Source organism: Nesoenas mayeri (genome assembly GCF_963082525.1).
Source record: "Nesoenas mayeri genome assembly, chromosome: Z".
In the NCBI taxonomy this organism is placed as follows: Eukaryota; Metazoa; Chordata; class Aves; order Columbiformes; family Columbidae; genus Nesoenas; species Nesoenas mayeri.
This window is the reverse complement of record NC_137542.1, coordinates 62,654,446-62,672,321: the sequence shown is the minus strand read 5'-3', so window position 1 is coordinate 62,672,321 and position 17,876 is coordinate 62,654,446. Positions and strand designations below refer to the sequence as shown.

Here is a 17,876-nt window from a genome sequence, read left to right as displayed (position 1 = left end):
CTCCTCTCCCCAGTAGCTAAAAGCTAAAAAGAAATGAGGTGTACAAAAATGATGGAAGAAGTAATTTTTATAATTCCTTTCCTTTCTTTCCTGAATAATCCCTCCGAGGACCCTGCAGCATGTACTGTCGCAAACTGATATAGATGCTAAGGGCACGTAAGTGCAACCTTGTTGTACTCTCCTTTTAACTCACAGGTTGCAACCAATGATTTCATACTTTCACACAGTCTAGTGCTTTGCTATATGTGGGTGATGGATTTGCTCAGAGGAACAGTCACCACAGATTAGATTACAGTATTGGAACCCTAAATGTGATGTGTAATGAATAATGTGTAAACGCAGTGTCAAGTACTGAAGTTTATTCATCTGAAATAGAGAGTATGTCTATTTTCTCCAGTGACTACAGTGAAAAAAAAAAAAAGAAAAAAAGAAAAAAAAAATTATTTTTAGTCCTTTTCAGTGTTCTCTACACCTAAATACATCATACGCTAATTTAGAGAGAAGACTTTAGGAACTTAAAATTCTAGTAAGTTTTCCTTTTAACAGCAAAATACTTTCTTGTAACCACATAGGAAAGGAACAGGATGAAGTCATTAGCAGGTATTAAACTGTCATGTATTGGAAAGACTGTGCTTTTTTTTTCTGAGCATGATGGAAAAGCAGAGGAGCATTTATCTGTGTTACTGTAGACCAAGCAATAGGAGTAAACTTTAAGATAGTGGAAATATACTATTTAAATTCTAAGAAAGTTTGAAATACATATTGGTGGAACTACCCAAGATGTTTCAGAAGCACAAAGAATTAAGATTTTGTGTTTAATCTCTTCATTCATGAGAATGATTAAAATTACTTGGAAATAAAGAAAGTTTTGATGATATCTACCTCTGCCCTTCAGTTGCTGGAGAGTTGGTTTTGTAACTGAGTTGTTTGAAGCTCAGTTTGTCAGTGACCCATGAAAGGATGAATGCAAAATTAGCTTAGATAATACTAAGAAAATGATTTTTAAACTACTGTACGGAGGGGAAGAAGTGAACATTTTAGCATTCTTTTTCCTTTTTGTGTTTTATTCCTGGAATCTTTCAGGTTTGTATGCAATTTGCACAGAAAATACTATCTAAAAATAAATGCCAGTTCTCTTACAGACACAGGCATAAAGCAGGAATTTAGTACATAAAAGCCCTATTGTATCTGTGATTTTCTGCATTGCATATCTGTTTACTTTCATATTATTTCACTATATCTAATTAAACCTAAAGAAGAGTCTTTGCCAAACACTTTCTTAAAAAATAAATGAACAGAAAATGTTGCATAAGGATAGTGGTGAATGTAGCCCTTTTAATATACCTTTGTATTCTTTTTTCTTACATATATATTTTACTCTTGGTGCATCTTCAGCTCTACAAGAGTCACCATGATGATAAGTACACAAGAGACAATTCTCAGTCAGGTTAGTATACCATCATTTACATTTATATATTGCTGTATTTGAGGTCATGGACAGGTTCTTTGGTGGTATGGAAAGTTGTCTCTTCCCTCTATTGAGTCAGTGGTTTGAGCAGATGGCCAATGATGGATGCCAGTTGCTCTGATGTCACACCATGAACTGGCTTTGTAACCATCATTAATAATTCCATCTTCTGCACACAGCTCTAGTCATGCATTCAGAGTCAAGATGGATTGCTCTTCATTGTATTAAAACAGCGTCTGATCCTGAGGCTGGTGTACCTCATCACCCCTTTGTGTTTGAAATTAACACAGAACTGTGCTGATTTGTGCCCTCGTGTTCCCAAGATTAGGACCTGTCAGGAGGCCTTTGTTTCGGCTCAGTACAGGGCTAGGATGGTTGTCTGTGTTGTCCAGCTTAGAGCTAGTCATGCCCAGTCAGCGCTGAGCTGTTGCAGGGTGTCTGTGTCTTGGGCAGCTTTGCTCACTTGCAGACAGCACGTTCAAGCTCTCAGTATCTTCTGCAGATAACTTTTGATTAAAGTGTGCGTAATCACTTCTTCTGAGTAATGTTTGGAACAACGCTTTTCCCTGAAAAAGGGCCAGGTTTAAGCTTGTGAGTCTGGTGATCTGAGCCAGGTGCAGCACTGCTGTGTTATCCTGAGTGAAGAGGTTCTCATGCCCTGTTACCTGATGGGACTATGGGACTCCAGGACCTTTCGGCTATATAACTCTAGAAAATGTGTTTTGCAATGTCAGGCAGCTCCTGATTTTCACATGGGAGGAGACTATAACGTACCAAGAGCATGGGAAGTGATTGTTTGACATTGTCTGCTTTTTCAAGCAGCATACGAATATGTACAAGCATTGGAGAGCTTTGTGATGCCAAGTAATAATGGGCAGAGGAAAGAAGACACAATATGTGCCATTTGCTGTTCTCATTACCATTACTGCCATCAGAACTGATCCATAGTGTGTTAAACTGCTGCAGCTGTGTCCCTGTAATAAATGCAGTTTTTCTTTTCCACTTTTTCTTTCCTGCAAACAGGAAGGTGAGAACACTCATGGATTAAACTAAAGAACTGATTACCAGTTAAGACATTGTTACTAGCTTACGAATGTGTTTTACAGATTATGTGAGGCACTTAGTTTTGCCCATTAGTGTGAGAGATTTTGGCAAAACTGGGATGTGACCTCACATGAAGCCATGTTGATGACTGTGGTGCAGTGAAATTGGGCAAGCTTACAGTCACAGGGAAGTGGTGTCAGTTATCCTTCCCTGCGGTGCATGATTGTGTGTCAAGAATAAATTCCCATAGCCATGGGGAGCATATACCAGTATGTGATGAGTGTAGAAAAGTAATCCGTGTGTATCATGCTGTTCGCAATGGTGTGATTTGTAAAAAATCTGGATAGGGAGACATTCGGCTGACCAGGTGAAGGAAAATTTGTTATTTAGGCATTTAAAGATTTTCAAATGAAATTGTAGTGTGGCACAGAGTAGATTTTATGCAACTGTGACTCTCCAGTTAGCACTAGCAAAGTTTCCAACTTGCTTGTTGGTATTTAACACAAGGAGAGTTGACTTGTCAGTTACTGCCACTTGCAGCTATGTTTACGTGTAAATGTTTGCTCCCACTCAAGTGCCTTATGTTAAACTCTTTCAAATGGTAATGCAGGAAAGGGGTTTGAAAGAGAAGTCCTATCAAAATAATAAATAAAATAATCTAATATGCATTAGTTGTGCCCTGCTATTAGGTGTCAACAGAGGGAAATGCTTTGAGTTTCTCCAGTCTGGATTACAACAAACTGTCCTTTCCCTTCCCTTCCCTTCCCTTCCCTTCCCTTCCCTTCCCTTCCCTTCCCTTCCCTTCCCTTCCCTTCCCTTCCCTTCCCTTCCCTTCCCTTCCCTTCCCTTCCCTTCCCTTCCCTTCCCTTCCCTTCCTTTCCCTTCCCTTCCCTTCCCTTCCCTTCCCTTCCCTTCCCTTCCCTTCCCTTCCCTTCCCTCCTCCCCTCCCCTCCTCCTCCCTTCTTCTCTCCTTCTCCCCTCTCCTCCTCTCCTCTCCTCTCCTCTCCTCTCCTCTCCTCTCCTCTCCTCTCCTCTCCTCTCCTCTCCTCTCCTCTCCTCTCCTCTCCTCTCCTCTCCTCTCCTCTCCTCTTTAGGCTCTTTCCAGGCACTTCATCCCGCTTTTGCATTTGTCTGGATGTGATCATTTCTCTTACCTTACCAAACAGCAGTTTTGAGAATGACAGCTTGGTGCATGGTTAATTTTCACAGCAGCTGAATTGTTTGTTTATAATAATTCTCAGTATGTTGGATTTTTCTTAAACACAGGATACATAAAAAAATATTGCAAGTAAAAGCAAAAGCTGTGAGAGTCTGAATTGTACTTGCGCTGGAAGGGTGTAGACTGAGACGGGATTTTTCTCACTTAGATAAATTTCCAGGCAGTTAAACTCAGGCTTATTCAGTGGTTGGTGGAGAGCAAAAGGGACTTGCAGGAGGGGTTCAACCCACCTGCTTGAGACTTCTCTCCTAAAGCAGGATCTTTGACAACTTCCTTAGACAGAGCCTGAAAGACTACTGCTTTTAGGCAGCTAAAATTAGTTGAAGTGAGTCTCCTGTTCCATAAGGTATCTTGACTTCCTTGTGAAACAGCTGTTCAGGGGACTTTAGGCAAGTTGCTGTAAATTAATAGCCACTGAGTCCCTTGTTTTAATGTGCAGAGATTACAATATTTCCCCCATTTATGTGGTGTCATTAAGGTCATTTAATTCAATGTTCATAATTTTAGATAGAGGAGACTCTGTAGAGGTCTTATTTGATAGATTTTTAAAGCTTTTGGTTTGTATTTACAGAATCCCAATCCTGCAGATGCAAGAACAGAAGAAAAGACTCAATTGATGTTAAGTTAATAACATCTCAAAGTAGTGATGGTAAGAAAGTTAACTGTCAACAGAGTTGCCCTAGCCAATAATAATGCAGAATGAAAGAGGAACCGGACAGATTTGCAGCTATTATCCCTTTTTTTTTAATAACTGCTGTAAAATGTCTGTATTCTGATTTGCAAAACAGTGCCTCTGCATGAATACCAGCACCTCTATACAGTGCACAGCAGCACAGAGTGCCCTCACAGAGGACAAGTGCTGTGCCATGGGATGGGCGCAGCCTGCTAAAAAGGTGCATGGTGAAGCGATAATTCCACTTCTCTTAGAAAGGTGCAGCTTGAGCTGCTCAGACAGTATTTTGTTTTCAGGAGTGTGGGACATGAAGGTACCTATTGCTGCTGGTTACTTGACAACAGTACTTCTGTTCCTTATCCCATTTGTGAGTGCTTGCTAGGGCTGGGACAGTGGTGGCAGAGATTTCTTTCTGCCCCCGTATGTAGTGAGAAAAGCACAACTTATGGGGAGTGAGAACAAGTTTCATTAGAGCAGCTGTATCACTGAGATGAAGGACATATACACAGTCTCATAGGAGGAGCCATGTCTGACAGAGACCCATTGCAAACAAAGGGAGAGTAGCACGTACTGTGCATGAAGTATAATATAGCTTAATTTTAGTATAGCTGAAGTGAAGGACAGATGGGAAAACAGACAGGAGAAGCGAGGGGTGACTGCAAAGGAGGTAAGCAACAATACAAGTGATGAAACAGTAAAGCAAGAAATCGCAGAGGGGAGACATGGGAGAAACGAGAGATGAGAGTGGATTCCACCATGCTCTTCCCCAAAGACAGCCTTCTGCACTCTTTAAATGCTGTCATCCCATTCACACTCTGAGAAATGTAAACAGTACTCTCTTTAATGGCAGCTGCAACTTTACAGACCCGACGGTACTCATCCATGGCAAGAATCCACTCAATGACAATAGAAGCTCCTATCACAAAGGTGAGTCCTGAGCACTGCCTTTTCCACAAACACAGAGTTTGGAGTCACTCTCATTGGGAAGTAAGTAGCTCATGGCAGGACAGACAGGGGCATCCCTGCACCTTGTTTTTAACAGAATAATATAAATCAATTTTTTTTCATACCGCTTTCTGCCTCTCATAATCTCATTCCAAATCCTAGCCATAAGGAAGAATAATAAAAAGGGGAAAAGGGTATCATTGCTAGATGCACTGTTTGTGGCAGGAAGGGGACCCTGCTCTGTTGGGCTGTGCATGCGTAGGAGGATATGTGCATCCAGTCTCACCTTTGTTTTTACTGTTGATATTTATAAAATAGCATGCAGTGGAGATAACTCCTGCAGCATATTCTGTCCCCACACTTTCCTGCAGTCTTTTCTTCACTATCCGTGTTATACAAAGTCTGTGGTCGTAAACCAGCTGCACAATCACTTGTCCTGCAAATTAGGGCGCCTGCCATCTCCCACCCTCAAACCATTTTTTCCCTCTCTCCCCATCTTCTCTTTCTATCATCAAGCTCTTTACTTCCCAGCACCACCATGTCTGTTAGAGCAGATGATTTCTTTCCTATTTCTTCTCCCCAAATCTACCTGTAGGGAGGCCTGTAGTGTCCCACAGCAGCTTCTGGTTACTGCAGAGGACATCACTTGGGCTTTCTCCCTCTCAGTCCTGGCAATGCCAGGAGCAGTCCTCAGTGCTGCTGTGTCATTGCTGCATTCCCAGATGCGTCTGAGACACAAGGTGGGAGGCAAAGAAGAGCCATCTTCTTCTCCCTCAACCACAGCCCAGCTGTTCCTGCTCTCTGCCCTTCATTTTCACATTAAGAAAACTAAGGCTTTTCATCCAGCATCTGGATATCTGTGCCACATTCAGGAGTTTGTTGTTTTTTTCCTCTAGGGACTGAATGATTGCTTCTGAGTGGCTGAAGGACAGGGACATAACTCATTTTTTGTCTACCCATCCACAATTATTTCAGATATTTCATGCATTTCTGCTTTTGCTTCCCAGGAATTTGCCAGTTTAAAATAGCAGATGGATACCAGGCAATCTGAGCACAAATCTACATTTTCAGAGCTGTACTTTAAAGGTTTTGGGGAATTACATAGCATTTGCTAAATGGGAAGTAGCATAATCAAGCAAAGAATAAAGATTTTTGTAATAAGAAAAGACAAAAGTGCCATTCACTCTTCCTCACCTGCCTCCTTAATCTGCTTTCAGGTTATTAACATAATTAATGCTGCCCAGGAAAACAGCCCCGTCACAGTGGCAGAGGCCTTGGACAGAGTTCTGGAAATTCTGCGGACAACAGAACTTTACTCCCCTCAGCTAGGTACCAAAGACGAAGATCCTCACACAAGTGATCTTGTTGGAGGTCTGATGACTGTGAGTAAAATGATTAAAAATGAAATTACTGCTACCAGTGTCCTACATCGCAGTTCAGTGCTCTGTTTTGCTAAAATTTCACAAGGAATGGGAAGAGCACTTGCAGTTCAGCACCATTTCACTTAAGTGTTTTGGCGTCTCCAGCAACAGTAGGCACCAAGACGTAGTGAGAGATGGGCACACCTCAATCCATTGGGTGATTCATCCTCATAAATAAGTGAATATGGTCGAAACTAGAAACTGTATCATCCAACCTGATTTATCTCAAGGACAGATGCTTTTTAGAAACCCTAAAAGCTTCGATGGGATTAAAGGGATTGCTCTACAGCTGGTCCAGTGTAAGAATAAGGTTATTTTAATCAGGTTCTGACTTTGCTCCTGTAAGAACAGCAGCAATACTGCCTGCCAGAGACAGACCACTTAGATTTTATCATGGATTACCCCATTTGTAATGTACACTGAGCTAATCCTTGTCAAAAGAATTTAAAGAAGACAAAAAATAAATTATGGTGGTTTATTTGAATGATGAAATCCTGTAGGTGTCAATGAAAGGGTCAAGGAGGGCAATACACTGTACAGTTGATAATATGCTTTCTGGAGATCTCATATTAGCATTCCTTGGATCCTTTAATATCTGTTTCAAAAGACCTTAAAACAAAGATTGTGCTTAAAGGGCTACAATAGGACCAGTGCTTTTAGTACGCAGGAAAGTGCATAAAGTGGTTTTGCAATTAATGATGCATAGTTATTCTGCCTAAAACTTACAATAAACTTGCTTTTTCAGGATGGCTTGAGAAGGCTGTCAGGAAACGAGTATGTGTTTTCTAAGAGTAAGCCACCAGTTTAAACTTCATTTTGCCATGTGTGACTTCTTTTGTACATGCTAGTGACACAGAGCTCCAAGCTAATTTGCAGTGGGATGTATGTCTTTGGAAATGGTTGTCTGAGTACAGAACAAGTGCTAGACTCCCTCCTTTTTGAGCCAAAGCAGGTTCAAATAATTAAAATAATGTGTTTCAAAATACAGAAAACCAGACAAGGAATAAACAAAATTGTCATTCGAAGAATGTTCACCAGTCTTTTTGGTTTATATCCAAGTCATCTGTGATAATATAAATGACATATATTATAGGCTTTTACACACTTTTTTGTGTAAGGAAAAGAGTTGTATTTCTTGAAAAACAGTTGTTTTCTAAATTGAATTCTGCGTGGGGGGTAAATAATCAATAAATATTGTAATCCCCAAATTTCATTTTAACAGATGTGAACCTGAGCCATAGTCTCCTTTCAGTGCCGAACACCATCAATGATGTTCCACCCTGTATTGTCCAGCTCCTGGATAATGAAGAAAGCTGGGACTTCAATATTTTTGAGTTGGAGGCTGTTACAAATAACAGGTACTGCACTGCTTTCCCTGGGTGCCTGCAAAAAAGAAATTTGAGGAGCTGTATCAGAAAGCACTTTGCTCTGAAAAAAACAAAGCAAGACACAGCAAATCTGAGAGAGCTGTCGCGGTGTGTGTGTGTGTGTTGATAGCACTTGTCCAATTAACAAGCCAGGCACACATCATGGTCAATCAAGATGCATGTACAGGCCGTGGAGAGCCCTGTGCAGACTGTTATCTTCCTTGACAACATCTGCAACTGTCCAGTGTTGTCTCTTGTTCAATGTTTGCTTTGCTCAGCTCCCATGCACTCTGTCTAGGTGATACTGGCGTGGTTATGTGCTGGACATCCCATAGATGTCCCGTTTTCCTGCTGATGTGCAAATGGCCATGCTGGAAAAAGCAAGTCTCTTCCCTTCCTCACCTAAATCTCCTTATGATTTAGGTAGCTCTGGGGCAACTGTGGCTTTTCATTAGAGGGATAAAAATCTAGGATGGAGGATAAACCAGTCATAGGATCAAGAATCTAAGATTTCAAAGCTTACAATGAAAGAAGATGCCAGTAGTTTTGAGGTCATACAGACCACAAAAATAAAGACCATCCATAGGGAAATCTGATTTGCATTCCAAGATGCAAAGAATTGGAGAGACTACCAGGTCTCTTGTACTCTGTTTGAAGAAAATGGCCATTTTTTGAATTTGCATTTGCCTGGCTTTAATTTGCAGATATTGGCTTTTGGTTCTGCCTTTCTCAGCTCAAGAGCCCTGTAGATTATCTTGCAGGAGTGAAAAATGTGACTGACAGATAGGACTCTGTCATAGGCAATGCAGAGTAAATGACAACCCAGAGTGGATTTGGGTTTAAGAACCAATACGATTAGAGATTTTATCCTACTTGCTGTTTCACACACAGTCTCATCACTGTCCTCCCCAGCATTACATTCACCAGAACTCAAGTTCCCTTTCCAGCTGGGAGATCACTGCAGGGAGGATGCAGGACATGACACCTCTATTTAGTCCATCCCATTAAACTTGAAGCAAGAAAGTAGCAGGCTTCTGCTTGAGAGTTCAAAATTCAATTTTAGACACTAAACCCCTCCACTGGGGTTATATACATACAGTTATCTGCTGCCTGTTAGCCTTTGGAATTCAAGGGAGGTGGTCTACCAGTGGCAGACTCCTGACTCGGCTCTAGAAGGTGATCCAGTCCCCTGAAAGCTAGAAAAATTCACAACCTGGTGCTAAGAGGTGCTCTGAGAAGCATCAATATTCTTTACATATTGCCAGCTTCAAAGAGTCAGAAGTAGAAATCTGGACCCCCTGAAGTCACAGGACTATTTGAAACAACAAACATATGTCAGGTTTTGCCTTAAGCCTTTGAGAAATGCCCATGTCATGTTCAAAGTCTACTTTTTCTCATCAGAAAAAAATGTATTTTTGATTGACTGACAGATAGCAAAACCACAAAAGACCTAGGCTTTTAAGAATTTTTTCTGAAGCCACAGAATTAGTGAAACTCTAGTGGAACTGCACCATTTTTACAAACATATTAAAATCATGTCTGAAAGGATGGAAGATGAAATAATTTGTAACCTTGGCCAGGCTTTTGAGAGGTTATAGATGTGCAATTTAAAAATGTGTAACATTTTCCCGCACTTTTTCCCCCAGTTTCTTTGTCAAAACTGTCGCTCTTCAGAACATCAGAAGTTCCTGCTTTACCATGGTGCTTTTTTCTTCTACTGTTTTTCAGGCCATTAGTGTATTTGGGCTTAAAAGTCTTTGCCCGGTTTGGGGTCTGTGAGTTTTTAAACTGTGCAGAAGCAACACTGCGAGCATGGCTGCAGGTGATTGAAGCCAACTACCACTCCTCCAACTCATACCACAACTCCACACACGCAGCAGATGTCCTGCATGCTACCGCCTTCTTTCTCAGGAAGGAGAGAGTTAAGGTATAACCACCACTCAGGAGTCCTTTGGGCTAGGACTTTGGTGTGTTTGCCATTATATGTGTGTCACTCGAAAGTCAGATGTTTACTTAATGGTCCTGGATTCATAAAGTCACTCTGCCCTTAAAGTCTTTTTCACAGAGTTTCTCTGAAGTCTGTTTACATAAGTTAGAAATCTACATTTTAAAGTGGCAACAACGGGGGCTGGGTGGGTGTGGGGGGGTAAACCTGGCTCTTTTCTGTCTCTTGGTAACTCACTATTAGTACCAGCTTTTAATAAAGCTTTGCAAAATCTTTGGAGAGGGAGGTGCTGTCTCTTCTCCCAGGTAACCAGTGTTAGACCACATGGGAATGGGTCAAAGCTGCACCAAGGGAGTTTTAGATTGGACATTAGGAAGGAATTCCTTTACCAAGCATTGGAACAGGCTTCCTAGAGAGGTGGTCGATGCCCCTGGACTGTCAGTGTTTAAGAGGCATTTGGACAGTACCCTTAATAATACTCTTTATCTTCTGGTCAGCCCTGAGGTGGTCAGGCAGTTGGACTAGATGGTTGCTGTAGTTCCTTTCCAACTGAAATATCCTATCCTATCCTAGCCTAGCCTAGCCTAGCCTAGCCTCTTCAAAAACACACAAGCTGTGTAGGAGCAGAGTCAGTACAGAGTCGTTCAGGCAAGCACAGAAAGTGGAATGACAGCATCAGAGGATCCATCCACCATTAGAGGATTTGACACAAAGATATTGCTTAGGTGACGGCACAGCTAAAAGCTTCATTAAGAAAAGAGGATTTGGGTAAGAGTGGGAAGGGGAAGTTTTGGAATAGGTAATCGGCGGGTGCAGTTAGTGAAAAACAATTGCAAGGAGGTAGAATCCCTGCACTCAAGCTGACACTTGCATATTTGTGGGTACCTGGAAATTATCAGAAATTATTTACTGTAACTTTTCTCTCTTCCTGTAGGGAAGCCTTGACCATTTAGATGAGGTGGCTGCACTAATAGCTGCCACCATTCATGACGTAGACCACCCTGGACGGACCAACTCTTTCCTGTGCAATGCAGGCAGTGAATTAGCTGTCCTTTACAATGATATGGCTGTATTAGAGAGTCATCACACAGCACTGGCGTTTCAGCTTACAACTACAGACAGCAAATGCAACATTTTCAAGAATATTGATAGGTGGGTCTGCTGGAGAAGGGGAATATGCATGTGTGGATTTCTTGTTTAGGGATTTTTAGTTTGGGGCGAACCTCCTCCGGAGTCCTATGTAGACATCATTTTTTAAAAGGCTTTAATTTCCCCCCCATCCTCCACTTTGTATTTTTTGGAAGCATATAGAGATGAGAGATGTTCAGTAACTTTTTATGGATTACATTGGCATGGTCTAGTTGACAGCCTCACAGCTGCATCTTGACCCACTGCCTTTTCATTGCAGGGGCCTGAAAATTACTTCTTTGGGCCATTCATTTCCCCCTATACAGCCAGACGCTGTATACTACGGCTTCATGCTTGCTGGCACTGCTGCATTCACATGGAACAGAAAGGGATGGTAACAGAGTGAGCTGATTCATAAGAATCATAGAATAGTTTGGGTTGGAAGGGACCTTCAAAGGTCATCTAGTCCAACCCCCTGCAATGAGCAGGGACATCTTCAACTAGATCAGGTTGCTCAGAGCCCCATCCAGCCTGGCCTTGAATGTCTCCAGGGATGGGGCATCTACCAGCTCTCTGAGCAGAAACCCTCAGAGAGTTGGAGACACCCTGCTGGTGGGTGTGCACATAGCCTGGCAGTTTCCATTGCATCAGCCTAGCTTTTGCAGGGGCAGAGTGGGAGAGAAAGGGATCTGGCTCCAAACAGGTAATGAACTTATCTATCCCCCATAGTGCTGCTGGTTTTTGTATAACACAAGATTTGAGTTCCAAGTTAACATACAGCTAGATGGAAATGTGTTGGTGCCATTTCTGGAAAAGTTGTCTTAGTGTTACTGCATTATGAAACTGAATTGGAAATTTTCATTTACTTCAAATGATTCGTTTTAATTAGGTAAAAATAATGGGAAAAAGGGTAATACAGGAATTCATAGTTAGAGGAACCCGCAGAGGCATGATCTAGTCCATCCCTCCAACCCTAGACCGTCAGTAACCCTGAAGGTGCCAGGTTATGTGGATAAGGTCCCAAGCAGTGTTTAGCAGCACTGTCTGGGCAGGGACAAGGAAAGGACGGAGCTCTGTCTGGCAGACTTGTCAGCAGAAACTATTTTTCTTTCCTAGAAATCACTACCGGACGTTGCGCCAGGCCATTATTGATATGGTTTTGGCAACAGAGATGACAAAGCACTTTGAGCATGTGAACAGATTTGTGAACAGCATCAACAAGCCAATGGCATCTCAGGAGACCAGCTCACATGTAAGTGCTTGCAGGACTTTATGCCGTCAGGCATTTCAATGAAGTTCTTCCAAGACAACCTGAAGTGTTCAGACTGTTTTCAGTGGTGCCTAAGGACAGGATGAGAAGCAGCAGGCCCAGATTGAAGCATAGGACATTCCATCTAAACATGAGGAGAAAGTTCTTTACTATGAGGGTGCCAGAGCACTGGAACAGGCTGCCCTGAGAGGTTGTGGAGTCTCCTTCTCTGGAGATGTTCAAAACCCAACTGGATGCATTCCTGTGCAATCTACTCTAGGTGAACCTGCTTTAGCAGCTGGGTTGGACTAGATGATCTCCAGAGGTTCCTTCCAAGCCCAACAATTCTGTGATTCTGCGATTGTTTTCATTCAGGTTGTATTAATTTGCACTGTGATAATGCCCAAAGGACACAATTGGATCTGTGACCTCATACTTGAAAGTGTGAAAAAATGTTTCTAATGTTTCTAATTTCTTGTTTTCTATGTCTGGCTCTGCCCTTAGGTCACTTAAACACTACATTTTATAAGCCTTCGTTTCAAAGCCATCTGGTGTTCAAAAAACATGTGGGCGGGTGCTTTTGTACATGCAAAATTCTGTGTACGGAGCCAGGTTGGCACTTGTGCCTATGGCCCTGCATCCAAACACTGGGATTTGCCTAAGCCTGGGGTTGTAACTGAGGAACCTGCCCTGATGGTTTTGTGTCTATGTAATCTGGAGCCTTCAAGCCACAAGGAATAGCTCCATTGTTTCCTGAGACCTCTCTACTCCATTCCTGACTGTATTAAGTGATGGCCTTTACTCCTGTCAGTTATGCACCCTAATGCTCCATCACTGGTATATTTCATAAGACGCCTCCAAGTTTCCCAGCCCAGGTCCCTCTTTACCTTCTCTTGTTGCCTCTTAAGGTTGAGCACTTGGTACCTGCCAGGGTTCTCCAAAGTAGTGTTACCCACTTAAGCAAAGACCAACGTATCACAGCTTAGTGAAGACAGTACTTTGATAGAAACACTGAAAAAATATCAGACTAAATTGAAGGTCAGTGATATTAAAAATAAATAAAAGTAGCTTCTGTCAGTTCCCCATACCTGAATTTTTTGCAGTGTCAAGTGTCATGGGTACAGAAACCAGTCAGGACTGTGGAGTTTACAACTTTAGGGGCAGCATTGCTTCAGTTGAACTGGCCTGGTTCTAGGGACTGCTGAGCTCCAGTTTAAGCTAGAAATCACAAATGCTGCTGAACTTCACTGGCTCCGTGGACTCTTTGCACTGTACTCCCTTGAAGCTCTGGAGGGCTCACTGGACACGGCCCTGGGTCTGAATTAGCCTGATCATCTCCAGCGTCAGACATCCCAAGGCACAGAGGGACGAGGTTTGGGTATCACTGGGGGCCCCTGTCACTGTTTCTGCCCTCCCAGCACATCTCCTGGTGCTGTGCTTCATGGATCCGCCCTCATGGCACAGGCAGATCCCACTTCAGATCAAAGCAAGAGGAAAGAAAGGTCCGCATCAGTTAGTGGTGTGGAATTTACCCACTCTCGGTTTTCTCTGTACCTGCATGTGAACCAGATAGCTGCTTGCTTCACCAGTTTCTAAAAAAGCCCTCAGAGGTGTTGCTGGGAAATCGGACTTCTCACAGTGCTTCATTTTTCCCTCTGACAGCTTAAGTGTTTTTCTGAAATGTTTCCTCCATCTCCACTCTTCTACAATCTCTTAAGTTTTCTGGCATCCCTAGATTGGCCAGTAGGATTTAGATGCACAAGCTTCACCAAAATGATGGTGTTTCCAAGCTCTAAAGACATTTATGGGAATCTCCCTTCCATCCTATGCATCCATTTGTTCCAGCACTTCCTAAAGAGCTTTTAAATGCTCTCCATACATTCTACTGCAATGAGCTTTTCTAACCTATAGAAAACATTTTCTTTGACTCTCCTTTATCTTCCTGGTTTATAGTAGAGGTTATTTTAAAATCTACACGATTTGGAGAGCAACCACTGTAACCACTTGTGTTACAGAATTGGTTTTTTCCTCAGTATTAGGTTGTCCTGTTCCTTATTGTTAATGGTGGCTCTTAATATTTTTGATCTTGAACAGCACTTGAGGAGCAGGGTTAATTTGCAGCTCTTTGCTGGCCTACCCATGCTGAAAAAAAATTAACTGCTAAACATAAAGTTAGAAGATTAATGCCTGAATTGGCAAAAGTCACTGCAAAGTATCTCCCCATAAACCACAAAGACATTAATTTAGCCATGGTGGTAAAAAGTATTTATGTTCAATTTTTGAATCAAGAGTTGAATTTAGCAGTGAAGGGAGGCCATAATTACACAAATATATTATTTTGAGAATAATATTAATGCCATGGTGAGCTGAGGTGGAGGCTTTTTATTACTCAATAAGGAGATTAATATACCTGTGCCCTTCTAAACTGGTCAAGACTCAGAAGATAATGCCACAGCAGACTTGTAAAAACTACTCTGTGCCATGCACCCACTCTCCAGAGCATTAGTTACTTAGCAAGGCTGCAGTTCTCAGATATCACTTTCTCCTCAAAATTCCCGGTGATCTCTGTGAAATTAGAAGGTGTGAGGCTGGGTGCCTGCTTACTGCCTAAGTACAATAGAATTGATAACAATGCCATCACTTCTGCTACCAGGGATAGTGGCCACCAGCCCCTGTAACCAGCTCTCTTTTACAGAATGACAGCAGTGACTGTGAACGTATAGCCAATATAAAGAATTTTCCAGATATCCAGACGCTGATCAAGCGCATGATGATTAAATGTGCGGATGTAGCAAATCCATGCCGCCCTCTAGAGTTATGTATCGAATGGGCAGGAAGGATTTCAGAGGAGTATTTTGCACAGGTATGTATATTTTTATAATTTGACTGTTGCGTTCTATAAGAAAGTGTATGTCTACTGGTTTGCTGTTCCAGATTAGGTCTGCCTGGCATCACCACAGAGTCCAGACGTATGTTTTTCAGCCCCAGTGAGAACTAGCCCCTCACATGCAGAAGAATTTACCCTAAACTTAGCTAGTGTGCTTACCATGAAGCCTGAGGTACAGAATGGTGGAAAGGAGGTTTTACACTTTCAACTTTCTCCATCTGGCCAAAACAAAACTATTTGATTAACCTTAGCCAATTTAATTGGTTGAAATTCAAGACTGTCACCATTCTGGCTTCTAGTCCCAATATCCTCCCTCCAGAGAGCATGAAGCTCCATGCCTGATGAAACCCTCAGATGAATCATCAGGCTGGCTCCTTCACTTCTACGATGGCACTTGAACTATTTTTGTGGTACACAGATGATGTGGCTGACCAGGAATGAAGGCACATGGGCAGTGTAAATGCTTATCACATGCAATCTCTCCAGACAAAGCAGGAAGCTCAACTTCCTTTCTTAATATTCAGTTTTTCTAACACAAATAGAGCAGCTTCCTGAAAGTGAAGCATTTTTCTAGTTCTTTATTTGAGCAACTGATAGATTCTTAGTTTTTATTTGCCATTAATGGTGTAGAAATCAGCAGCTACAACTGAAGAGACAGAAAAGCGGGTAGGCGTGCCTGGCATCTAAATCCAGATCACACGCCATGGTTAGTTATTACTGAAATAAAATAGTAGTTAGTACCTGGGACATGTCTGAATTTCATTTTAACCACAGTGAATAAATTTGATGGTTTCCTAGGTAAGATCAAGGATCACTTACATTGCATCTCCCTAGCAGCCAAGGTACCATGAGCTAGATTTAAATTGCCAGTCTTAGGCGTTGGCCTACCTGAAGCAATGTGAGGTGTTGAGAACATTTCTGCTCTTCATTGGCCTCATCTCGTAATTCTGGGGACTGTTCCGCGGCCAATTCCAGCATTAGGCCCTGCCTTTACTACTTAAAATGTTTTTTTGTAATTAAATTGTAAGACTATGGGGTGATTGTCTCCTCCACCACACTGAACACAACAAAAACAGTGCTCTTCCAGTTGTGGACAAAGAGTAAAAAGGCATACCCTACTTCTATTCGTCTTATAACCCAATACAAGCTGAGAAAGTAGCAACAGCAACATCCCTCTTACTTAATAGACAAATGGTTTGAAACATCCATTAGAGATGTGGGGAAAAATGGAAAGATCAAACCTGTCCTCTGCCAAAGGACTCTGCAAACCCATTTTCCACTTTTAGCTGGAGCTAAGAGTAATCACAGCACTACAGTAATAGAGTACTTGTGAAAGGGAAGAGATGTTAATTTCAGTGCCTGTTCCGATGAAATAAAGCACATGGAAAGAAGGCTGTTCACATCAGGGGTTCCAAAGTTTGTCTCAAATCTCCTACTGCAGTTCATCTAATCCCCTGGCCTTTGTTACTCCAGCATGAAAGCCAGAAAAAAAACTATAGGGGCTAACTGGAGTTTTGTTTTCTTAGACTGAAGAAGAGAAGAGAAAGGGTCTGCCTGTTGTAATGCCAGTATTTGATAGGAACACCTGCAGCATCCCCAAGTCTCAAATTTCCTTCATTGACTATTTTATAACAGATATGTTTGATGCATGGGATGGTAAGTACTTCTGCTTTTTTCTTCCTTGATTTGAGGCAGAGATTTCTACAGATTAAAATAAAGTTGGACTTGAGTAGTACCCATACATGAGCAGTACAGCACAGGATCTAAGCAACAATGCTGCCGAAGCCCGTTAAACTGCACACCACAACACCAGCTTTATGAAAGCTGAGCAGTTACCAGACAGTCTCTGTAAAGAAGGAAGGAGTAGTGGCTTAAAACTAACCTTATTTTTCACCTAGGTAATTTTTTCCTTTTGCAATGTATTTCTTCTGAGCAGCAGAAACTGAGACCACAGTGGTTAGCTTTACTTTTAATGAAGTCATCATACGTTAAGAAAGGGATTTGCTTGAAAGAGAAACAGACTGAAAAAATTCCCCTTTTGGCATTAGCTTACAGCTGAAGGAATAAAAGAGAGTAGGAAACCACCGGTTTCACATGAGGGTGGGCTGTTCTGCCTGTGTACAGTGTACAACTGCTTCTCCTGTTTGTTTCAGCATTCGCACATCTGCCTGTTTTGATGCAACACTTGGCTAATAACTACAAATACTGGAAAACACTGGATGAGTTAAAGTGCAAGAGTCTCAGGCTCCCATCAGAAAACAACTACTGACACTAAGGCAAGAAAAACAGACCTCTTGACCTACCAGTTTCACTGTGAATCACTTACTGACTTGGCTGCAAGAGGAATGTTTTTTCTTTTCCAGTGAAATTAAGACTGCATGGCAAGAAGGAAATATTTCATTCATCACTTTTAAGTTTTTCTGAATCCTACAAAAATGTTTTGAAAACGCCTACATAATCCACAGATTAATAAGTGGACTTCAGAAATAACTTTTTGTGGCAGAAAATGTACTTCTGAAACTAATTTATA

The 17,876-nt window shown here is 41.9% G+C and overlaps 1 protein-coding gene across 1 annotated transcript in view; it reads left to right on the top strand.

Annotated features, from left to right (window-relative positions):
* Nucleotides 1-17,615, top strand: part of PDE8B (phosphodiesterase 8B) — a gene marked incomplete at both ends in the record, with an annotated part of 75,336 nt that extends 57,721 nt beyond the window's left edge. The window contains 12 exons of the mRNA XM_080362535.1: nucleotides 1,396-1,447; nucleotides 4,303-4,380; nucleotides 5,255-5,331; nucleotides 6,567-6,731; nucleotides 7,516-7,561; nucleotides 7,993-8,128; nucleotides 9,866-10,064; nucleotides 11,017-11,234; nucleotides 12,327-12,462; nucleotides 15,155-15,322; nucleotides 16,873-17,002; nucleotides 17,500-17,615. Of these exons, the coding sequence (XP_080218661.1) occupies nucleotides 1,396-1,447; nucleotides 4,303-4,380; nucleotides 5,255-5,331; nucleotides 6,567-6,731; nucleotides 7,516-7,561; nucleotides 7,993-8,128; nucleotides 9,866-10,064; nucleotides 11,017-11,234; nucleotides 12,327-12,462; nucleotides 15,155-15,322; nucleotides 16,873-17,002; nucleotides 17,500-17,615 (1,521 nt within the window). The remainder of the gene's footprint in view (nucleotides 1-1,395; nucleotides 1,448-4,302; nucleotides 4,381-5,254; nucleotides 5,332-6,566; nucleotides 6,732-7,515; nucleotides 7,562-7,992; nucleotides 8,129-9,865; nucleotides 10,065-11,016; nucleotides 11,235-12,326; nucleotides 12,463-15,154; nucleotides 15,323-16,872; nucleotides 17,003-17,499) is intronic.
* Nucleotides 17,616-17,876: the final 261 nt, after the last annotated feature.